A 26,117-nucleotide genomic window follows, 5' to 3' on the forward strand; every position below is an offset into this window, starting at 1 on the left:
TATAGATGAATAGGTAAATAAAATATAAAATATACACTGAGTCAATAAAAGGCTTCCCCAGTGGTTCAGCAGTAGAGAGTCTGCCTGCCAATGCCAGGAACTGCAGGGAACAAAGATTTGATCCCTGGGCTGGGAAGATCTCCTGGAAGAGGAAATGGCAACCCGCTCCAGGATTCTCTCCTGGAGAATCTCATGGAGGATTCTTCCCTGGAGAATCCCACGGACAGAGGAGCCTGGCAGGCTACAGTCCATAGGATCACACAGAGTTGGACACGACTGAAGCAACTTACCATATATGCACAGTCAAAAAAAAAATCATAAAAAGCAGAGACAGTTCACATTACTTAGCAATCAGGAGCAAGTGATGGCAAAGTTAAATAGCTGTCATGATTTAAAGGAGTAATATTCACATAACATTTGCAATTTTCAGTTCAGTTCAGTTCAGTTCAGTCGCTCAGTCGTGTCCGACTCTTTGCAACCCCATGAATCGCAGCACGCCAGGCCTCCCTGTCCATCATCAACTCCCAGAGTTCACTCAGACTCATGTCCATTGAGTCAGTGATACCATCCAGCCATCTCATTCACAGTCATCCCCTTCTCCTCCTGCCCCCAATCCCTCCCAACATCAAAGTATTTTCCAATGAGTCAACTCTTCACATGAGGTGCCCAAAGTAATGGAGTTTCAGCTTTAGCATAATTCCTTCCAAAGAAATCCCAGGGTTGATCTCCTTCAGAATGGACTGGTTGGATCTCCTTGCAGTCCAAGGGACTCTCAAGAGTCTTCTCCAACTCCACAGTTCAAAAGCATAAATTCTTCGGCGTCCAGCCTTCTTCACAGTCGAACTCTCACATCCATACATGACCACTGGAAAAACCATAGCCTTTACTAGACAGACCTTAGTCAGGAAAGTAATGTCTCTGCTTTTCAATATGCTATCTAGGTTGGTCATAACTTTCCTTCCAAGGAGTAAGCGTCTTTTAATTTCATGGCTGCAGTCAGCATCTGCAGTGATTTTGGAGCCCCCCAAAATAAAATCTGACACTGTTTCCACTGTTTCCCCATCTATTTCCCATGGAGTGATGGGACCAGATGCCATGTTCTTCATTTTTTTGAATGTTGAACTTTAAGTCAGCTTTTTCACTCTCCTCTTTCACTTTCATCAAGAGGCTTTTTAGTTCTTCTTCACTTTCTGCCATAAGGGTGGTGTCATCTGCATATCTGAGGTTATTGATATTTCTCCCAGCAATCTTGATTCCAGCTTGTGTTTCTTCCAGTCCAGCGTTTCTCATGATGTACTCTGCATACAAGTTACATAAGCAGGGTGACAATATACAGCCTTGATGTACTCCTTTTCCTATTTGGAACCAGTCTGCTGTTCCATGTCCAGTTCTAACTGTTGCTTCCTGACCTGCATACAGATTTCTCAAGAGGCAGGTTAGGTGGTCTGGGATTCCCATCTCTTTCAGAATTTTCCACAGTTTATTGTGATCCATACAGTCAAAGGCTTTGCCATAGTCAATAAAAGCAGAAATGGATTTTTTTCTGGAACTCTCTTGCTTTTTCCATGATCCAGTGGATGTCAGCAATTTGATCTCTGGTTCCTCTGCCTTTCCTAAAATTTTTCTAAAAGCTTGAATTTTAGAGTTTTATATTAATTTTATATGTTGTCAAGAATTCTATTTCTTCCCATCTAAACCTTGATAGCTCAAAATTACATACAGGATGCAACAATTTAATTGCAGAAGAGAAAATAGGCTTATTCTTGGCTTCTTTCTGCATTTTCAATTATAACAGTGTAGCAAATGACACATTTTAATAAATAATAGAGCACTGGCTTGAAATTCATGAGACATGTATTCTCTTCAGAGCTGATTATTAACAAAACACTGAATAGGGACTTCCCTGGTGGTCCAGTGGCTAAGACTCCACGCTCTCAATGCAGGCGACCTGGGTTCGATCCCTGGGGAACCCAGGGAACTGATCCCACATGCTGCAACTAAGACCTGGTACATACAAATTTAAAAAAAAAAAGGCACTGGATAGTCCTGAACAAGTCACCTAATAGCTGGAAAGATAGAAGGAAAGCATAATCCCTTTATGTACTGAGAGACTATTATGTGGGAAAAAGGGATATAAACAACATATTTTATGTACATTTTCAAAAGGTCATCATACTAACTCAAGATGAATATCACTATTTTAAATCATCAGAGCTATTTTAAATACAGCAATCATTGGAGATACTGGAGGGCTTTGTTTGTTTTTGTTTTTGTTGTCTTTTGCTTTCCAATTGATTATTTATTTGACATGATCTATTTAGCGAATTTTCAAATCTTTACTTCAGAGAGGCTGCAGAAAAATCCTGGCATCTCGTTTAGATGCTTTAACCAACACTTTCATTACAAAAGGTTCATAGAAGCAAACGCTCAACAGTCCAGAGACAGGAACTTCCTCCATACAGTTAATGGAACCCAGAGTTTACAAGTGGACATTAAGCAAAAATTAACCCTACAAGTTCCGGTTGAAGACAAAACTAGATTTATACCCCATTGACGTAAGAGTGAAACTGGGTCTGAATATCTTCAGCTAATCCACATATCTTGAATATTTTTAAATCTCATCATTGAAAGCTCATTTACAATATACATCATGCAAGTTAACAAGTTTCACCAATAAAATCCATTTCTGATATCCAATAAGCTAAAAGATCAAAAATGGTCAAAAACAGAAACAAGAAGGTGGCTTACAGTAGCAACACGTAAAGCCCTTTATGATACAATGCCAGCTGACCGTACCTGCACAGTGCAGCATCCCCTAGCACTTGCCTATTGGCTTAACATATGCTATACACATATATATAATATTACACAGTAGCTGCTGAAGTGTTTTAAACTAGACAAAGAAACAATTTCCAAATAAACGTATTTAAAAAAAAAAAACACAACAAAAGACAGAAAATGTTTTTAGAACAGATTCATGTAACTAAAGGGAACTTACTACAATAAAAGGTACACTTTCCTTTCATCTGAATAAGGAAGGTAGAATACAGTCATGTAAACGTACAGTATTCTGATAAAAATCATCATAAATGGAATTCAAATGACCAGAGACTCTGTCTTCAAAAATGAAGATATTAAGTTGCATAATACATACCATTCACAGGGCTGAAGGGATCTAAATGCCTTAAAAGAAGCATCCATTCCAGCAAAATCCCAAAATTTAACATCATAGTCATATCCTCCAGTCACCAAACGGGCACCTGAGGGATCCAGACCCAAAGCAGAAACCTGTTATTTAAAAAAAAAAAAAAAAAATTAAATGGTGAGAAACTATTTATAGTCTATTATAACCCCCATTTCCTTTCTCTAACCCTTCTGCTGCTGCTAAGTCACTTCAGTCATGTCTGACTCTGTGCAACCCCATAGATGGCAGCCCACCAGGCTCCCCTGTCCATGGGATTCTCTAGGCAAGAATACTGGAGTGGGTTGCCATTTCCTTCTCCTCTCTAACCCTACTTCCTAACTTATAGGCGCTGAAAATATAGATCACTAACTGCTGTTACTTATGAAAAGTAAAAATGGACAGCACCTTCTAAATCATTTGACTTTGTTATTATGAGTATTATTTCCTTGAAATACAAGAAAATATTTTTTTAGTTTATTTTAATCGGAGGATAATTATAATATTGTGATGGGTTTTGCCATACATCAACATGAATCAGCCATAGGCATACATTTGTCCCCTTCCTCCTGAAACCCCTCCCACTTCCCTCCCCACCCTATCCCTCCAGGTTGTCACAGAGCACCAGCTTTGGGTTCCCTGGGACATACACACTCCCACTGGCTATCTATTTTAATTTAATCTAATCACCAGCTTCATCCCAGCTTCTCTACCATGTACTCTGAATAGCTATCACTGCAATTTCATATGATACACTAAGTTGCCTTAGAATATAAGTAGGTATCTTAAAAACAATTCACTTTTTCAGTAAAAGATTTTGAGAAAGCCTTTTAAGATTGTTTGACTGTTACTAAAGGAAGAACACATGAACCTAAAATTACCAAAATGAGTCATGTGAATAGGAACCATAAATCAATTTAACAAAACAGAGCAAAGTGGAAATTATTATCTTGTGAATATGGCTAAATGACACTAAGTATAGTCACCTTAAATAATTATTTTTAAACATGAGTTTATAAGTAACTAGCCACATTATAATATCACTTATACTGGTTCCATAAACTATTTGCTTTCCCTGTTAACTTTCTGAGGTCCAACTCACATACAAATATCCAATGTGTAGCTCACTGTTTTTGAGCTGTATTTAACATTCTCATCAAAGTAGTTAGTCCCTAGATCTACTGCCTCTCAGAAGGAAAGAACTGCATTTTGACTGCATAATAAACGTGATGCGAAGAGTTGACTCATTGGAAAAGACTCTGATGATGGGAGGAATTGGGGGCAGGAGGAGAAGGGGACGACAGAGGATGAGACGGCTGGATGGCATCACCAACTCAATGGACATGAGTTTGAACTCCGGGAGTTGGTGATGGACAGGGAGGCCTGGCATGCTACAATTCATGGGGTCGCAAAGAGTCGGACACGACTGAGCGACTGAACTGAACTGATCATATATGAGACAGAAAAAGGATCACAGTTTGAAATAAAGGGCAGCCCATACAGAAAGTTACTATAAATGAATTCTCTAAATAGACATAAAAAGTTAAGTTACAGAAGAAATCATAAGAAATCTGGAATTTGCTTAAAACAACCCCACAAGGTAGGCAGATGGCATGGGGGAAAGGAGGTTTATTAGAATTGTAAAGTATACAGGAAACAAGATAGGCCTTATGTCAACAATTGGTAAGGCTCAGAGACAAATATATGGGAATTCCTTTCAGTATTCTCTATAATTCTTTGAATGTGTAAACATTTTTACAAAAACTAATTTAAAAAAAAAACAACAGACATATTTGAAACAGACATATAAAAAAAGACCTATTTCCAAATTGAAATACATGTGCAAAGGCAGGACTGCAAAAAAAAAAAATTAGTTAACCTAATAGTACAACTAGAAGCTCTGATTTTTAATGTGTAAAATAACAAAGTATTGTTTAAACTGTATAATTTATTTTTTTAATTTTAATTATACACATTTTAAAAGACAAAATTTGCATTGAAAAATATGAATATTTAAATAAAATGTATTATTTATCTGTTATTAACAGAACTATCTGTTGCAAAAATCTCTAAATGACAGGAAAGCTTCCTTTTTAAGTACTGCTGCTAAGTCGCTTCAGTCGTGTCTGACCCTGTGCGACCCCACAGACGGCAGCCCACCAGGCTCCCCCATCCCTGGGATTCTCAAGGCAAGAACACTGGAGTGGGTTGCCATTTCCTTCTCCAGTGCATGAAAGTGAAGTCGCTCAGTCGTGTCCAACTCTTAGTGACCCCATGGACTGCAGCCTACCAGGCTCCTCCATCCATGGGATTTTCCAGTAGTCTATAATTTATTTACTGAAAAACATGAAAAGTAGTAAAATTCTTTCATGATTTCAGAATAAAAATATAAAAATGTGATTTAATAAAAAGTAGGTATAGTGTAAAGAACTAGATGGAAATGGCAGCAATGAAAGGCAGCAATTCTCAGATATTTTGGTTTCAAGACCTTTTACACTCAAAATCTTTTGAGAACCCCTAAAAATATCTGTTTATGCAAGTTATGTGTGTCAATATTTACCATAGCAAAAGCAAAATTAAGACATTTATAATATTTATTGTTTACTTCATTTAAAATAATAATAAACCCACTGTACTTTATAACCATTTTATGGAAACAGTATTTTCAAAAGTAAAAATTTCAGTGGGGAGAATATCATTATTTTAGCATGCATGGCTATTAATTCTATCATTTGCATTATTTCTGGACCTATTTCTACTGATTGATATTTTTCTGCCTCATTATGGGATTTTACTTCTTTACATGTCAGACATCTATTAGAAAAAAAGGTTGCTTCATTATAAAGTGAAACCAAGATAAATTTATTCTTTTATTCATTCACAAGCAAGTTTCATTCACTCAACTATCATTTTTAATAAAATACTACTAAATTTTTTTTTTACAATAAGATAGGTGGCACTAGTGATAAAGAACCCACCTGCCAATGCAGGAAACTTAAGAAACATGGATTTCATCCCTGGGTCAAGAAGATTCCCTGGAGAAGGAAATGGCAACCCACTCCAGTATTCTTGCTGGGAAATCTCAAGGACAGAGGAGCCTGGTGGGCTCCAGCCCATGAGGTCGCACAGTCCATGAGGTCGCAAAGAGTTGGACATGACTAAAGTGACTTGGCAAAATGATTTCATCTTATACCTTCAAATTTTTACATTGCTTTAATTTTTAAATTAAAAATATAAAATGCTTTTGAACTGTGGTGTTGGAGAAGACTCTTGAGAGTCCCTTGGACTGCAAGGAGATCCAACCAGTCCATCCTAAAGGAGATCAGTCCTGGGTGTTCACTGGAAGGACTGATATTGAAGCTGAAACTCCAATACTTTGGCCACCTGATGCAAAGAGCTGACTCACTTGAAAAGACCCCGATCCTGGGAAAGATTGAGGGCAGGAGGAGAAGGGGACGACAGAGGATGAGATGGTTGGATGGCATCACCGATTTAATGGACATGGGTTTGGGTGGACTCTGGGAGTTGGTAATGGACAGGGAGGTCTGGCATGCTACAGTTCATGGGGTCGTGTCCGACTGAGTGACTGAACTGAACTGAACTTTTAAATAACATAAATAAATGTGACAATTATAAAATATAATCCACAAATCTAAGGAATGTAATCTTTACAGTCATACTAAGCTTATGTTCATTTCTTATCTCAACATCCACCTAAAAAATGAAGTCAGGCCTCTTACTGATACAGAAATGAAGCTAAGGGTAATGAGAAATTTTCCCACACTATAATTAAAAATAAGTATTTGAGTTTCATTTCTTTCTTTCATTTACAGTGTTCCTATATTGAAAAAAGAGATTTTAAAGCCAACAATAACAATGACAATTTCCTTAACAATAGCAATTTCCTTAATGAATAAGTGTTCCTATTTTAAATGAAATGTAATGGCTATTTTGACTGAACAGAAAGGTAATCTGTTTTCCTTAATGTCCATCATTAAGGAAACGTCTATCACAATTTCTTTGTGATATCAGTTGATTGTATAATGGCCTTAATATAGGTATATCATATTAGTTCACTTTTCCATGAGAGCCCTGTTATTGAGAGAAAATAATTAAATTTTTAAAACTTACTGTCTTGGTGCCATGCTTTAGGGTTATTTCATGTGAGTCAGGGATCTTTCGGACAGGATTCTGAAAAAAGAAAATTCCATGACATTAAAAAGTAATATACTATATTTGAGAGGAACTACATACATTCACAGGAAATTTAATTTTTGAAAATTGCATCACTGGCTTTTTAACACAAAACTTTAAAAAATTGGAAATGAAAAGTGTGAGTGTATCATTTCTGAACTTCTAGATAGATTACAATTGGTCACTCTGAGCTGATAATAAATTTATCTTATACCTCTAAAAAGCTAAACCTAAGAAATTCTTTAGGTTGTATGAAACTTTAAGATCCTCTCCATACAGAAAATTCTTATAGTCCTCTTTTCATTGGTACTTGGGCATACCTTAAAGTATTTATGCACTTAACTTATAAGAGACAACACATCTGTCTTAGAATTTGCACAGGATATATACCTTTTAACCCATAAAAGATTAAAAAACAAAAACCTAATATTCAAATGGTACAAATACGGAATTCAGTGACTGATCAATTCAAAAAGCCTTTATTAAAGTGAGATTATACCAGATGCTAAGTAGCAATAGACACAGCCTCTATTCATCTCCCCTCCCAAGAGGGAAACACCAATAACTCGGCATGCTATGTTAAAAAGGGTATGGACAGAACAACGGAGGGACAGAGACAATGGATGCATAAACCAGATATAAGAGGTCACAGTGATCATTTACATAAGAAGTTTCATTGTTTAATCAAGTCTCCATTATCCAAATGTAGGGTAACTATATTAAAATTATACAGTCATTACAATTTCATGCTAGGATTATCTTGCAATCTACTTAATTAAACATGTGCAATCTACAGACTTTGGTTTCTGACTTCCCTCCTTCTTCAGGATCATTGATGAACCAATCAATCACCAGTTCATTCTAGTTTATCTTAAATCTTTCCCCTACTATGGCTCTTTCTTCTCAGCACATGAACAATTAAAGTACTTCCCACATTAAAACACGCACACACTAATTTCCCCCTATGTTTACTGCTGTATCATTATCTTATCTTTTCTTTCCTTACACTACATTTACACTCAGTGCTTCTACTTTCTTTCACCTTCTGCCTCTACCATTTAGGCATTTGTCATTTAATTCCTAATGCCTAGCAGAGTTTTTAGCACTTAAGGGACTCTTAGTAAATATTTCTTGAATGAATAAATACTATTAATGCCCCAGGACACTTCACAGACCTTAACCTGCATATCTGACTTTTCATCAGCATGATAACTTCATAACTATTTCCTCCAGCTTGAAAAATGTTCCTTCTTGGGAGGAATCAGCCTTGACAAAAAGCCAGAAAATCTAGGGTTTTAAAATCAAGCTCTGAAACTCATTAACCCTGTCATAACCTCAGAAGAGTAATGACTCTCAGTTTCCTTATTTGCGAAGAGGATAACAACATCTGCCCCTTACGTTATGGTGAAGTAAGTGTTGTAAAGGTCATAATACAGAGTCTGGCACAAAGTAGGTGCTCAATAAGTGACAGCCACCATTTATTCTAACCCATAGCTCCTGTCTCTCTGGTCATATTAGTCTATTTCTAGGCTTCTCCTCCTCTTTATTTGGCTAATTTCTACTCACCCTTTAAGACTCAATTCAGATGTGACCTACTCCTGGAAGCACTTCTCAACGTTTCAACCTCTGAGTTAAATAACCCTTCTGTGCTGTGCTATGCTTAGTCACTCAGTCATGTCCAACTCTTTGCTACCTCATGGACTGTAGCCCGCCAGGCTCCTCTGTCCATGGGGATTCTCCAGGCAAGAATACTGTACTCCCATAACAACCTCACCTTGTCTCCTGTACACATGCTCAATTGCTTCAGTCGTGTCCGACTCTTTGTGACCCCGTGGACTGTAGCCCACCAGGCTCCTCTGTCTATAGGATTCTCCAGGCAAGAATACAGGAGTGGGTTGCCACACCCTCCTCCCGGGGATCTTCCCAATTCAGGGATCAAAACCATGTCTGCATGCATCTCCTGCATTGCAGGTGGACTCTGTACCCACTGAGCCACCTGGGAAGCCCCACAGAACCTATCATAATACACTGTAGTTTTTGATGTCTCTCTCTACACACCATTCCCTAATCAAACTGCAAAACAGATGCTTCTCAAAGACTGAGTACACACACATACACACACACACACACATATTGTCTCTAGGTTCCTAATCTATAAAACACCTGGTATATGGCAGGCACACACACATTAGAGCGAATTAATGGCCGTTACAATGTCTACCTTGTAAATCACATTAGATAATCTTTAATTTACATGTCTATAAAGAAGAACAGGTAGGTGCTATGCATCAGGTGAGTCTGCTGAGTGACAGTCAAAGATAACTGGCAATTTTCCAAAAGTAAAAACCTTTGAAGACCAAATGATCCTGTCCCAGACTAAAAAAGTACATATAAAGTTGCAAGTATAGAGAAATAAAGGTGGTTTTGTTTTAGACTTGCTTGCCTCTGAAAGTGGCTATAGTTCATTAGCACCACATATCAGTAAAGAAGATCAGGAACCCAGAGGTGCTGCACAAAAACACTGACCTCACAGTAACCCAAGGACCTACAGGAGAGCTTGCAGTTTATTTCAAGACAAAGATATTACAGAATGGTTCACCATCTCTTAGAAAGCCCTACACACACACCAATCTCAGATATACCAATAGTCCAACACAAATTTCAAAATAATTTAAAACTTGAACAAATGAATTCTGGACTACCTCTATATTAATTATGTAAACCACTGCTTCCTTTGCAGTTGACAATATTTGTAAGTAATAAAAACTCATGTAAAGGTGCTAAGTACTCTTACAAGAAACAGGAGAACAGTTCAAATGTTTTACTTAGAGAAGAATCTATTACTATCATTTCATAACCAATGACTATTTTATCACTCAGGAAAGAGAAACACTGTCACCAAAAGGAAGGATGAAAATTATTTCACTGAGTTCAATGCAGAATGTGCCTATATATAGACAATTTTTGACATTTAAAGAAAAAACTTACAAGAACACAGAACAACTTAGTATTTACATTAGGAGTAAATTAAATATTTAAATAGATATTGTTTACATCTAAAATCAAAGTTTTACTGGAAATCATGTAGGGTATAACTCATAAAAAGCCCATATAATTGGCACAACTAAATCATCTAAAATAGTAGCAATCCGTCTTTTGGTAGCATATCACTTGATGGTGACTGTTCTTTGTCCAGAACTTTTATTAACGACTTTTTTGAAATATGGCTTAGTGTGAAATTTGCTCTAACAGTAAAACATTTTCAAGATTTCCCTCGCAGAGGACATCATAAACTACAAGACCTCAATGAAGTCATTTATTGCCAAAATTCATAACAATAGCTACACTCTTAATGGAAGATGGGAAAAGATACCAGTTTCTGTTTTGGTTTGATTTTAAATGCCAACTAAAGGATCATTTCCCAGGCTCTTTTGTTTACCTCAGTGAGAACAATGATAGCAAACATATCTGGAATAACATGAGCAATTCCATCTGATGTACATACATCCTTACAGTGTTTTCAAAAGAACTGAAAATCATTAATAACCTTTCTGGAATAAATTTGTCATAAATTTTAAAAGTTAGATATATACAGTACTTTGAGCCAAAATAAAAAAGTCTCAGTTCACTTCAGTCGCTCAGTCATGTCCAACTCTTTGCGACCCCATGAACTGCAGCACGCCAGGCCTCCCTGTCTATCACCAAATCCCAGAGTTCACCCAAACTCACGTCCATCGAATCAGTGATGCCATCTAGCCATCTCATCCTCTGTCGTCCCCTTCTCCTCCTGCCCCCAATCCCTCCCAGTATCAGAGTTTTTTCCAATGAGTCAACTCTTTACATCAGGTGGCCAAAGTATTGGAGTTTCAGCTTTAGCATCAGTCCTTCCAAAGAACACCCAGGACTGATCTCCTTTAGGATGGACTGGTTGGATCTCCTTGCAGTCCAAGGGACTCTCAAGAGTCTTCTCCAACACCACAGTTCAAAAGGATCAATTCTTCGGTGCTCAGCTTTCTTCACAGTCCAACTCTCACATCCACACACGACCACAGGAAAAACCATAGCCTTGACTAGACGGACCTTTGTTGGCAAAGTAATGTCTCTGTTTTTGAATATGCTATCTAGGTTGGTCATAACTTTCCTTCCAAGGAGTAAAAGTCTAATCAGTAATAAACGTCTACCACAAAGCAGCTAGTGGTTGTGGCAGAAAATGGAGATTTCCATAAAGGAGCTTGAAAATGAGTGCTACTTTCTCCCAGGAACCACTCTGGAAATAGTTACCAGTGCAGTACCATTGTTGTTGTTCGCTGTTTATAGTCACTCAGTCGTGTCTGACTCTTTGTGACATCATGAAATGCAGCATGCCAGGCTCTCCTGTCCTTCACCAACTCCCGGAGCTTGCTCAAATTCATGTCCATTGGGTCAGTGATTTCATCCAATCATCTCATCATCTGTTGTCCCCTCCTCCTCCTGCCTTCAATTTTTCCCAGTATCAGGGTCTTTCCCAGTTCTTATTATCAGGTGGCCGAAGTATTGCAGCTTCAGTACCCATCGTTTCAGAGAATATTCAGGACTGATTTCCTTTAGGATTGACTGGTTGGCTCTCCTTGAAGTGCAAGGGACTTCCAAGAGTCTTCTCCAACACCCCAATTTGAAAGCATCAATTCTTCAGTGCTCAGCTTTCTTTATGGTCCAACTCTCACATCCATACATGACTACATCCTTACATGAAAAACTATAATTTTCATTGTAGAGACCTTTGTTGGCAAAGTGATGTCTCTGCTTTTTAATACATTGTCTAGGTTGGTCATAGCTTTTCTTCCAAAGAACAAGCATCTTTTAATTTCACGGCTGCAGCCACTGTCCAGAATGATTTTGGAGTCCAGGAACATAAAGTCTGTCGCTATTTCCATTGTTGCCCCATCTATTTGCCATGAAGTGATGGGACCAGATACCATATTAGTTTTCTGAATTGTGAGTTGTAAGCCAGTTTTTTCACTCTCTTCTTTCTCTTTGATCAAGAGGCTCTTTTAGTTCTTCTTTGCTTTCTCCCATAATGGTGGTGTCATCTGCATATCTGAGGTTATTGTTATTTCTCCCTGTAATCTTGATTCCAGCTTGTGCTTCATCCAGTCCAACATTTCACTTGATGTACTCTGCATATAAGTTAAATAAGCAGGGTGACAATATACAGCCTTGACATACTACTTTCCCAATTTGCAACCAGTCCATTGTTCCATGTCCAGTTCTAACTGTTGCTTCTTGACCTGCAAACAGGATTCACAGGAGGCAGGTAAGGTGGTCTGGTATTCCCATTTCTTTCAGAATTTCCAGTTTGTTGTGATCCACACAGTCAAAGGCTTTAATGTAATCAATGAAGCAGAAGTAGACATTTTTCTGGAATTCTCTTGCTTGATCCAAAGGATGTTGGCAATTTGATCTCTGGTTACTCTGCTTTTCCTAAATCCAGCTTATACATCTGGAAGTTCCAGTTTCATGTACTGTTGAAACCTAGCTTGGATTATCACAAGCAACCAGAATTAGAGTCCATTCTGTTGTAACTCTTAGAATTAATTCATTTACTCATTCACTTACTAATCACACATTCACTTAACAACATTTATTGAGTGTTTAATCATATACAACATATCAGGAACTAAGTTAAAGATAAAAAGACCAATAACAAAGACTTTGCTCACAAAGAACTCAATCTAACAAAATAAAACAAATAGGTAAACAAATAAGCAAACTAAAATCTTTCAGAGGCTATGGCAGAAGGATACACAGCGTTCAACACTCAGTTCCATTACGCCTAGGAATTCCATGTGCCTAGGAAAGTAGAGAGTGATTAGAAAAGGTTTCATGAAAAAGATGTTTGAGATGCCTCTGGAAAAACAGAAGTTCCCTAGGTAAAAGCGGAGGACATCTAGGATAGAATAAGATGACTCTTGACACTTTCTCAACTGCAAACTGTTTTGCCTGGGTGGAGTTTAAATTTCCAGGCAACAAAAAGGGAAAGTGTGTTAGTTACTGTTAACCCAGAAAGTTAGTTAGTCCAGAGAGTCAGTTATGAGCCAAACTGTATACAATGCCAAGAATCTGAAATTTTAGCTCTGAGACATGTAGAGTAATATAACAAGATTTGAGATTTCAAAAAAATCACCAAGGCATCAAAAGAGACAGTTAACACAGTGAGAAGGCAACATACAGAATGGGAGGAAACATTTGCAATACATATATCTGATATGGTATTAATATTCAGAATAAATTAAAAACTTCTATGACTCAAAAACAACAACAAAAAAACCCAATTCAAAATATGGCAAAGGAATTGAATAGTTATTTTTTCCAAAGAAGATACACAGATGACCAACAAGCATATGAGAAGATACTCAATATCATTAATCCTTCAGTTCAGTTCAGTCGCTCAGTCATGTCTGACTCCTTCCGACCCCAGGAATTGCAGCACGCCAGGCCTCCCTGTCCATCACCAACTCCCAGAGCTCACCCAAACTCATGTGCATCGAGTCAGTGATGCCATCCAGCCATCTCATCCTCTGTCACCCCCTTCTCCTCTTGCCTCCAATCCCTGCCAGCATCACAGTCTTTTTCAACTCTTCGCATCAGGTGGCCAAAGTATTGGAGTTGCAGCCTCAGCATCAGTCCTTCCAATGAACAGCCAGGACCGGTCTCCTTTAGGATGGACTGGTTGGATCTCCTTGCAGTCCAAGGGACTCGCAAGAGTCTTCTCTAACACCACAGTTCAAAAGCATCAATTCTTCAGTGCTCAGCTTTCTTCACAGTCCAACTCTCATATCCACACGTGACATGACAAGGCTATGGGAAAAACCATAGCCTTGACTAGACGGACCTTTGTTGGCAAAGTAATGTCTCTGCTTTTCAATATGTTCTATAGGTTGGTCATAACTTTTCTTCCAAGGAGTAAGCGTCTTTTAATTTCATGGCTGCAGTCACCATCTGTAATGATTTTGGAGACCCAAAAAATAAAGTCTGACACTGTTTCCACTGTTTCCCCATCTATTTGCCATGAAGTGATGGGACCAGACTAATCCTTAGGGAAATCCAAATCAAAACCACAATGAGATACCACTTCACACTCAATGCAATACTAATATTTAACAAGGAAAAAGAAAGAAAAACTACATAAGTGTTAGCAAGGATGGACAAAAATTGGAACACATACATTACTGGAGGGAAATGGTGCAGTTGCTAAGGAAAACAGCACAGTAGTTCCTCAAAGAATTTAAACAAGAACTCCCATACAATTCAGCTATTCCATCAGCATATATACACAAAATAATTGAAAAGCAGCATTTGTACATGTATGTTCCAAGCAGCTTTATCCACTATAGTCAAAGGTTGGGAGCAACTCAAATTTCCATCTATAAATGAAGGAATAACAAAAATATGATGTGTGTTTTTGCTATGAAGGAATTTTATATTTTTTATATTTTTATATTTTCCATATTTTCAGTTTTCATATTTTGTAACATATTTTTTATGAAGGAATAACAAAAATACCTATATATAGAGAGAGAGGTAGGAATATTACTCAGTCTTAAAAAGGAAGGAAATTCTGACACATGGTACAACATGGATGAACCTGGAGAACAGTATGCTAAGTGAAATAAGCAACTCAGGAAAAAAGAAATACTGTATAACTGCACTTATCTGAGGTATCTAGAGTAGTCAAATTAATATAACTGCACTTATCTAAGGTATCTAGAGTAGTCAATTAATAGAGACAGAAAGTACAGTGGTTGCCAGGGTTGGGGGAGAGATGGAAATAGACAGTTGTCATTTAATGGGCTTAGAGATTGTTTTGCAAAAATGAAAAAGTTCTGCAGATTGGCTGCACAACAATGTAACACTACTGAGCTGTACATCTAAAAATGATTAAGACTGCAAATTTTATATTACGTGTAACTTACCAAAACTAAAAAAAAAAAACCTTATACTAGATACAACACACATGAGCAAACCAAAAAAGATTAAATGATGCATACTGCTGCTGCTGCTGCTGTTAAGTTGCTTCAGCCGTGTCTGACTCTGTGCGACTCCACAGACGGCAACCCATCAGGCTCCACCGTCCCTGGGATTCTCCAGGCAAGAACACTGGAGTGGGTTGCCGTTTCCTTCTCCAATGTATGAAAGTGAAAAGTGAAAGTGAAGTTGCTCAGTTGTGTCCGACTCTCAGCGACCCCATGGACTGCAGCCTACCAGGCTCCTCCGTCCATGGGATTTTCCAGGCAAGAGTACTAGAGTGGGGTGCCACTGCCTTCTCCGATGATGCATACTATTAAGCCGGAATATTTCTCAATATGCTAACAAATGCTAGGTAAGCTTCAAAATAAATCTTCCCTCAAAAATGTAAAGTTACATGTTTAAAATACTGCAGGAAGGAAAGACAATTTCCTATCTAAATCTCACAGCTGGTTCCAATCCTTCAATTAGCAGTATTCCCAAACCACTTCTAAATTACCTTCAAACCATCTATGCCCTATTGCAAGCTGCAGTCTTGGAGAACACTTCTTAGTAACATGACTTAAAAGTATATTGCTAAATAACTTTTTGTACTTGTAGGCCTGAGAAACTTAAAAAGGATAGTTCATTCTTATATTTTATCAGAAGTCATATTAAAAAAATATGACATTAGCAATAAACACAAAGAAGACAAATACTCTATGTTTATTTATCATACAAAAATGGCAGATAATTAGCCAACGAATTTGTATCAAATGACATTTATTTTCAAAGCTACTACGAACATATACTCTATCGATAATTTCCTAACACTCTAAAATTTTATGACTATTTCAGCTCTTAAGTGGGTGGTGACTGCAGCCATGAAATTAAAAGACGCTTGTTCCTTGGAAGAAAAGTTATGACAAACCTAGACAGTGTATTAAAAAGCAGAGACATCATTCTGCCAACAAAGGTCTGTATAGTCAAAGCTATGGTTTTTCCAGTAGTCATGTGTGGATGTGAGAGTTGGACCATAAAGAAGGCTGAGTGCCAAAGAACTGATGCTTTTGAAATGTGGTGCTGGAGAAGACTCTTGAGAGTCTCTTGGACGGCAAGGAGATCAAACCAGTCAATCCTAAATGAAATTACTCCTGAATATTCATTGGAAGGACTGATGCTGCAGCTGAAGCTCCAGAAATTTGGCCACCTGATGCAAAGAGCCGACTCACTGGAAAGGACCCTGATGCTGGGAAAGATTGAGGGTAAGAAGAGAACCTTCAATGTCTCTCTAATACCTTTAGTCACAACTGTAACTTCTCAGAGCATCACATAATTTGTTTTAGAATTTTTTTTTATCAGTAGAACGTTACTGCAGGTTAAATTTAGAAAAACTAACGTTTTTAAAGAAGTTTCTGGTCAAAGGGTATAAACTTTTTAGTTATAAGGTAAATGACTTCAGAGAATCAAAGTTTCAGCATGGTAACTACAGTTAATAACACTGTGTTGTATACTTGAAACTTGCTAAAAGAGTAGAGCTTAAATGTTCTCATCATGTGTATGTGCTCAGTTGCAAAGTCGTACAAAGCCTTTGTAACCCCATGGACTGTAGCCCACCCGGCTCCGCTGTTCATAGGGTTTCCCAGGCATTCCGTGATTTGTGGCTCAATAATGCCAATATCTGGGGCCTCCCTGGTGGCTCAGATGTTAAAGAATCTACCTGCAAAGCAGGAGACCCAAGTTTGATCCCTGAGTCGGGAAGGTCCACTGGAGAAGGGAATGTCTACCCGCTCCAGGATTCTTGCCTGAAGAATTCCATGGACAGAGAAGCCTGGATGGCTACCATCCATGGGGTCACAAAAAATAGGACATGACTGAGCAACTGAGCACACACATAGCGATTTAGTATTGCTATAGATTATACTCCATTATAGGTTACTACAAGATAATAGGTATAATTCTCTGTGCTATACAGTATAATCTTGTTTATTTTATATATAGCAGTTTGTTGTATTTGTTTATCTAATACCTCTTGTTTGCCCCGCCTCTTTTCTCTCTGTCCTTCGGTACCACAAGTTTATTCTCTATATCTCTGAGTCTGTTTCTCTTTTGCATATCCATTCATTTGTTTTATTTTTTAGGTTCCACACAGAAGTGATATCATATAGCATTTATCTTTCTCTTTGATTGGAAAATCTTGGAAGTCAAATTTAACTTTCAATTTAGCAAAACTCCTACTCCATAATTCAATCTTCCAAACTGCAAGTAACATATAATTTTTCCCCCCAATTCATACAAACATTCATTCAACAGTTCAGTTCAGTTCAGTTCAGTTGCTCAGTCGTGTCCGACTCTTTGCGACCCCATGAATCGCAGCATGCCAGGCCTCCCTGTCCATCACCAATTCCCGGAGTTCACTCAGATCACGTCCATCGAGTCAGTGATGCCATCCAGTCATCTCATCCTCTGTTGTCCCCTTCTCCTCCTGCCCCCTTCTCCTCCTGCCCCTAATCCCTCCCAGCATCAGAGTCTTTTCCAATGAGTCAACTCTTCGCATGAGGTGGCCAAAGTACTGGAGTTTCAGCTTTAGCATCATTCCTTCCAAAGAAATCCCAGGGCTGATCTCCTTCAGAATGGACTGGTTGGATCTCCTTGCAGTCCAAGGGACTCTCAAGAGTCTTCTCCAACACCACAATTCAAAAGCATCAATTCTTTGGTGCTCAGCTTTCTTCACAGTCCAACTCTCACATCCATACATGACCACTGGAAAAACCATAGCCTTGACTAGACAGACCTTAGTTGGCAAAGTAATGTCTCTGCTTTTGAATATGCTATCTAGGTTGGTCATAACTTTTCTTCCAAGGAGTAAGCGTCTTTTAATTTCATGGCTGCAGTTACCATCTGCAGTGATTTTGGAGCCCAAAAAAATAAAGTCTGACACTGTTTCCACTGTTTCCCCATCTATTTCCCATTCAACAGTTACTTAATAACAAAAATCCTATTGCTTTAAAGAGTCAAGGCAAAAACAGGATAAGAATTTGGTTTCTGTTACTTACTAGTGGTAAGAATGAAAAAAATCCCTCCTTCACAGAGCCTCTATTTCCTTAACCATCTACTGGATATAAATAATAATAGTAACAGTGAGCATATACACGCATACTATGACCAAGCACTGCTCAAGGCACCACATATATACAAAGTCATTTAATCTTAGCAACAACTTTGGTCCTATTTTCACCTCATTTGAAAGATGAGGAAACTGAGGCAAAAAGAGGTTAAGTAATTTGTCCAAGGTCACATAAGTGGTAAGCGACTAAGTGGAAATCTGAACTAAGAAGTCTGGTCCCAAAGTCTGTGCATATAATCATCAGGACATATTGCCTCCTCTGTAGCAATACTCGCCCTGTGAGCGTCACAGAGTACAATGACGAGAAGAGTTAATATGCCAAAACACTTTACAACTGCAAGCCCATTGTAAGAAAGACATTAGTACAAGCCTGGGGCCATAATGGTTCTATTCTAAAAATACATATTTGAGAAATCATTTGAGACCAGGTATAAAATGCCATGAGATAGAAAAGTTTAAACACATTTCAGAATCTTAGATATGTAATGCAAAATTAGTTCAACTGTATATTGTGAGTTACATTTAATATTTCGTAACTGTCTTTTATAAAAATTGAGTTATTACTTGGGCAATATTTTCATATTTAGTTAAAGATACGCAGATGGTACTAATTTTAACTATAAAAATTATCAAGGTATCAGTCAAATTAGTGAGACTTAATTTACTTAGGAAAATAAAAGAAACTTGAGACATAATAAATTTTCATCAAATTTACCTGGTAGTGAGAAAAAATACATATCTTAATCCTTCTCTACATAGCTCTCTTGAAAACCCAACACTACTGAACAGATACCATATCTGATTTAATGTAACTTTGCATACAACTGTAAAAGGTAGTGAAAATTAAAGACATCCCAAAACCCAATCTATATAGGTTCTCATACTCATTCTATAATTCTTGCACTAGCAATTATACACCCTATTCATCCCATCAAATACGGAACAGACACATTATTAATGCTTCATCCTACTTTCCATAGCACTAGTGCCACAAAATATTTTAAACTGCTCTTGGGCATTTCCAGTTCAAGAAGAGAAGCAGACTTTTATTTCCCATCTCTTTTCTAGTATGTAAAATCTTTGATGACATATGTTAAGCCTTATTTCGGAGAAGGCAATGGCACCCCACTCAGTACTCTTGCCTGGAAAATCCCATGGATGGAGAAGCATGGTGGGCTGCAGTCCATGGGGTCACTAAGAGTCGGGCACGACTGAGCGACTTCACTTTCAGTTTTCACTTTCATGCACTGGAGAAGGAAATGGCAACCCACTCCAGTGTTCTTGCCTGGAGAATCCCAGGGATGGGGAAGCCTGGTGGGCTGACATCTATGGGGTCGCACAGAGTTGGACACAACTGAAGTGACTTAGCAGCAAAGCCTTATTTTATTTGCATCTTCAGTACTTAGCACAGTGTCTGACATATAGTACCTGCTCAAATATATTCCTTCCAACTAAAGATATAAATTACCTAGCAATGACAGTCTATTTAAAGAAAATAAACATGAAATCATGAGAAAAAATAGACAATCAGGGTTTGTATTTATTATAGTATGCTTATCCATCCTTTCTAAAATATGAGGACATATGTATTAACTATCTATATTCTGTATCTTCTCTTAAAATTTTTTCTCTGTGCCTTCAAGATAAAACATTCAAAGCCACAGAAAGAATTACTATAAGGAATACCTAATAAAGCCCAAGTGTCAGGTACTCTGCTAAACACCAGGAATCCCCTAATAAGGAAGACATAGGCACAGTCTTCACAGAGCTCAGAAACTAAAGATGATGCACACTTGTAAAAAAAATAACTATCACAACAATGATCATTTTATCAGTTGTGACAAGTACAATAACTGAAGAGTGTCCTATGTCAAATCATATACAAAAATTAACTCAGTATGTACCAAAGACCTAAACCTAAGAACTAAAACTATAAAACTCACAGAAAAAAACCAACAAGCACAGAAGTAAATCTTCACAACCTTGGGTTAGGCCCCTTAGATATGACACCAAAAGCACAAGCAACAACAGAAAAAACAGATAAACTCAGATTTCACCAAAATTTTAAATTATTATACTTGAAAGTATACCATCAAAGAAAGTAACAGAACAATCCACAGAACAAAAGAAAATATTTGCAAAACATATATCTGAGCAGGAATTTGTGTCCAGAATACATAAAGAACCCTATAACTTAATAAAAAATAGGCAAATAACCCAAATAACACAGGCAGAAGATCTGAAGAGATCTTTTTCCAAACAGGACATACCAATGACTGATAAGCACATGAAACAGTGTTCAACATCATTACTCTATGCTGCTAAGTCACTTCAGTCATGTCTGACTCTGTGCGACCCCACAGACGGCAGCCCACCAGGCTCCCCTGTCCCTGGGATTCTCCAGGCAAGAACACTGGAGTGGGTTGCCATTTCCTTCTCCAATGCAGGAAAGTGAAAAGTGAAAAGTGAAAGTGAAGTCACTCAGTCGTGTCCGACTCTTAGGGACCCCATGGACTGCAGCCTACCAGGCTCCTCTGTCCATGGGATTTTCCCGGCAAGAGTACTGGAGTGGGGTGCCACTGCCTTCTCCGTCATTACTCTATTGGGAAATATAAATCAAAACCACAATGAGATACCACATCACATACACTAGGATGGTTATAACCAAAAAGACAGTTACGTGTTGGTGAGGATACGGAGAAACTGAACCCTCATAGACTACTGATGGGATTGTAAAACAGCGTAACTACTTTGGAAAACAGTTTGGCAGTTCCTGTTAAACACAGAATTATCATATGACCTAACAATTCCACTCCTAAATACACATCCCAAAAAACCCCAAAACATGCATCCATATAAATACTTTTAGACAAATATTCATAGTAATGTTATTCATAATAACCAAAAAGTATAAATATCTGATGTCCATCAACTAATGAATGCATTTTTTTAAAATGTGATGTCCATATAAAAGAGCATTCAGTTCAGTATTTGGCAATAAAAAGGAATGAAGCACATGCTATATAACATGGATGAACCTTGAAAACTTAAGTGAAAGAAATCAGTTCCAAAAGACCGCTTATTGTATTATTCCATTGATATGAAATGTCCAGAATAGGCAGGTCCATTGAGACAGAAAGCAGATTAGTGGTTGCCAAGAGCTGGAAGCAGACTAGTGGAGGGAGAATAGGAGTGAAAGTAAAAGGCTACCAGGTGACTTTTTAGAAGGATAAAAATGTTTTAAAATTGGATAGTGGTGATAGTTGCACAACTCTATGGTTATACTAAAAATCACTAAATTGTGTATCTGAAAATTATGAATTTTAAGGTATCAATTACATCTCAATAAAGCCATTACAAAAATTTTTAAATAACAAAGGAATATACTGGTGCCACACAAGTAGCACAAAAGAGGAGGTATTCAAACGTCAGTGAATGTTTAAGGACAGAACACTCTCCTTTCACAAGAAGAAAAGTTGGATCCTGAAAAATGAAACGGTTCTTCACCAATAGAGACAGGTCTGTCACAATGTCACCCACAGGGTCACTACTTACAGACTACCAAGAGAATGGAGCTGCGAAGTCCTGACCAGGGTCCACACAGAAGAAAAAGCATGTGGGAATGCATGAAAGAGTAGTCATTTTTAAAGACAGTTCCTAGTTGGTACGAAGGGGGCATGAAACAAGTGTAGGAGAGACAAGGGATGACCTTGAGAAGTAGAATAGGTCACGACTAGTGGTAAAGGAAGGCATAATGGTTAAGTACAGGTATTTAGGGGTAGATTCCCCTAGATATGAAAACTGGCTCCACCGTTTACTATGGCTTTGGATAAGTTAGTGCCTCTGAGTTTCAGTTTCCTCATCTGTCAAAAGAGGATAATAGAAGTAGGAGGATTAAACAAGTTATTTCACCTTTAATACTTAGAACTTCGCAGCACAAAGGAAGTACCACCACTTACTGCACTACTGTTTGGGGTTCTAGATTTAAGCATATGTTTATCTCGTTATCATAAACCAAACAAAAGGAACTGCAGACAGTGAAGTGTGGCGCGACAGTGAATTCCTGGTTTGTTGGGCATCACTTTTTATGCTGCACTGCTTGGCATGTAGAATGTCTCTGACCGGGGATTAAACTCATGCTTCCTGCAGTGGAAGTGCAGACTCTTAACCACCAGGCTACCAGGGAAGTTCTGAGCAACACATTTTATGACAGTAAAAAGTATTAAGACTATGCCATTAACTCCCTTCATTTAATTTAAAAAAAAATTTTAACCCATCTGTAGTCTTCAAAGCTTCGTGGAATGCAAAAGTGAATAAAGACTCCCTGATTTCAACGGAGAACAGTGGTAAAATGGCAAAATTACCACCCAACAGCTGCCTGGTTGGACTAAGTAAATCAACTTGGTGGCCTTGGTCTTATTTCAAATTCACAATCAGCTGCACTTTCAGCACTCAGCATCAAGAGTATGCACAAAACATCCCTCCAAATAAGGATCAAAGTCTATAGGAGAACTTCTTTTAAGTAAGTTCTGTTGGTGCTTCTTTCTTGTGTAGCTTCATGCTATTCTATCAATTTGGCACTTAAAAATATAAAATGTATTCAAGTGCAAACTTTATAATCTTGGTGACAGGCAAGTACCTGATTCTACTAAAAGACAAATCAATTTCAGTAAATATTAAAGATTTTGTAAAAATTCTTTAAAAGTACTAAGAAATCTTTTTCGAAACTGACACACGCCAATCTCCCACTTTTACCCGTGTAAAAAGGAGCGAAAGATCAACAGAGGTATCTTATTTTTAAATCCTGTGTTTATACCTACTAATCTGAAAAACTGATGTCTGTTTCTATAGCTTCTTTAACACCCATAGAAGTGCAAAATATAATTACATAACCCTTGTTCTTAAGAATACTTACTAGTAGGAAAGACAGAAGAAAACAAAGTGAGATCGATTAAAAAAAAAGGACTATAACTCACATACTTCAAAGTAACACATTGAGAGTTTAAAATGGGGAGGGGGGCATTACATTGAAAACAATTTTTTTAATTGAAAACAATTTTTTTACATTGAAAACAATTTTTTTCCTTAATTTTAAGGTAAAACGAAACATGTGTGAAACAAAGCCAAAAGGTAAGTCATATGCAGGAACACATGAGGAACTGGAAAAAAAGAAAAATGAAGGTGAAAGATAAAAAAGAGGAAAATTACACATAGATAAATAACAAGTGAAGGACTTTGGAAGGATCAATTACAGTAGTATTAATATAACTATAAAGTATAAACATGCAACCCACTGAGCCTATATTTTATATTAATCAAAAATATAAAGTGTGAAAAGTCACAGCATTATAAGAGACAAGGCAGGAATAAAAAAAGATTTCATTAGTTCACATAAAGTACTGATTATAGAAAAAATCCTTGGGTAGAGGGGAAAAAATCATTTTGAGGAAGGAGGAGATGTCCAACAGAGTATTTGGAGAAATGAACAGGGGTTCTGTGAATTCAGAAGATAAGTACATAGCTATAATAAATAACAAAGGATACAAGGAAGAACATAACTTTTTTTCATGATTACAAGAGAAGTAGTCGATTGAAAGGGATATCTAAATGTTTATAAAAGAGGGGCATTAAAGGTTTGATTAAAATATCTTAAAATGAAATTTAAAATTTTAGGTAGTTTGTTTAATCTTTAACAAAAGTTGTCATAACTTCATCAAATCTTACAATACACTGAATCTTACAAAAACCAAAAATGAATCAGGCATTATTTTATGAGAAGTAGGGAGTAATTTTTCCAACAAAAATTTAGTTAGCATAAAATGGCACATTAGACTATATAGGATCAACTCTGGCAACATTATTAAGAGGGCTGCGTTGCAGAAGAAAAATTCAAAACCTTCATGAATTTTCTCCAAGGCTCCTAATCCCATGATATTCAAATAATTGATTATCCTTGTCATTTTTCTCTTTTTCAATTAAGACCTGGTCTAACTTAACTAGATCTTCATTTGACAGTGGGTTTCAATGAGGGACATCCTTAACATCGCTTCCATGGACTTAAAGAAATTTTACATCTGCAAAATTTGTAATTCACTATATACTCATTACTCATTAATTCACCATATACTCATACTGATCGAAGTTTACCAGAATTTAATGCTGAATGCTTATATGTTAAAACAACCTGTAATTGCGGAGCCTACAGTCAGTTAGAAAGTACTCTGCCTTCCTCAGTGCTCTTAATTATGCTTTGTATTGTCTGCATCTTCCCCATCATACACTAATTACTGAAAATAAACAGTCCACACTAGCAGAGTCATTCACATTGCAGGTGCACAAAATAAAACCCCCTGATTAGAGGCAGAAAGGACCCATACAAGGGACCATTCCTGGTAGCCACCTGAGAGGACACAAAAGCCAGTCTAGAAAGGGGAGCTTAAAAAGGCCTGCAGAGCTTTGACAAGAGAGCTGTGGTAGGACTAGCCTGGAAGTGTGTGAGCAGAACATTGCTCCTGAGTTTCTAAAGGTTAACTGTGACTAGATCATAAATTGGCTTTGATGCCATGAAACGTCTAGGAGTAAGAGAGTACCTATAACCAGTCAAAGATGGCCATTCACTCAACAAATATCCCACGAGTATCTATGAGGTGCCACACACAGCTCAAACCCCTGGGGATACGACAGTAAAAGAGACATGTTACTGCCCTCAGGGAACTTAAATTATTGTGAGGAGAAAGACTCTGAACCAATAAACAAAAATGTCAGATAATGGAGCACCATTAAGTAGTGGAATGGAGGTAGAGAACTTATATAAGGTAGTCAGAGAGGTAACATTTGAACAAAAAAATCCAAATGAAATGAGGGAGTCACGTGAAGTTCTGAATGTTATTTCAAGGAAAGACAAAACAGAAAATATCTATGAGGGAATATGGCTTCCCTGGTGGCTCAGTGGTAAAGAATCTGTCTACCAAGCAGGAAACTCTGGTTCTATACCTGGGTCGGGAAGATCCTCTGGAGAAGGAAATGGCAACCCACTCCAGTATTCTTGCCTGGGAAATACCATGAACAGAGGAACTTGGCAGGCTACAGTCCATGGAGGTGCAAAAGAGCTAGACACAATTTAGTGACTAAACAACAACATGAGGTTATGGATAAGCATAGCTATTCAAAGAAAAGCAGAAAAGTCAATGTGGGTAGAGAAAAGTGAGTAAGACAGAAGTGGAAGGAGATCAAGCCAGAGAGACTTGCAGAGGCCAAGTCATGCAGGGCCTTAGAAGGCAAGGCAAGAACTAGGATTTCCTAACCATGTGATAGGAAGAAACTGCAGAGCTTACTGACAGGAAAGTAACTAAGAAAGCAGGAAAGTGACAAGATCTGAAATGTGCTTTTTAAAGTCTGGATTACTCTGGTGAACAAAGAAATAATCCTTCTTATTTGACCTTACAGGCTTAAATTATAAACAAGCTAACCTTAAAATCCCTGCCATTAAGCCTTATAGGAATCTGTTGCTGATTTTAAAGGCTTAAAGATAAAAAACAAACAAGCTTTAAATATATTACTGCCAAAAAACACAAAAGAATAAAGAATTATTCTGCATTATTCTTCAAAAAAAAGTAACTGACCTCAATCTAA

The 26,117-nt window shown here is 37.6% G+C and overlaps 1 protein-coding gene across 2 annotated transcripts in view; it reads right to left on the reverse strand.

The window, feature by feature from the left end:
- WDR70 (WD repeat domain 70) overlaps window positions 1-26,117 on the reverse strand; it is a 267,755-nt gene that overhangs the window by 212,742 nt on the left and 28,896 nt on the right. For both annotated transcript variants that reach the window (XM_068990587.1, XM_068990588.1), the window contains 2 exons: window positions 7,313-7,372; window positions 3,155-3,288 (listed from right to left, as the gene is read on the reverse strand). In XM_068990587.1, the coding sequence (XP_068846688.1) occupies window positions 3,155-3,288; window positions 7,313-7,372 (194 nt within the window). The remainder of the gene's footprint in view (window positions 1-3,154; window positions 3,289-7,312; window positions 7,373-26,117) is intronic.

The sequence above is a fragment of the Capricornis sumatraensis genome, chromosome 18, assembly GCF_032405125.1.
Source record: "Capricornis sumatraensis isolate serow.1 chromosome 18, serow.2, whole genome shotgun sequence".
NCBI lineage: Eukaryota > Metazoa > Chordata > Mammalia > Artiodactyla > Bovidae > Capricornis > Capricornis sumatraensis.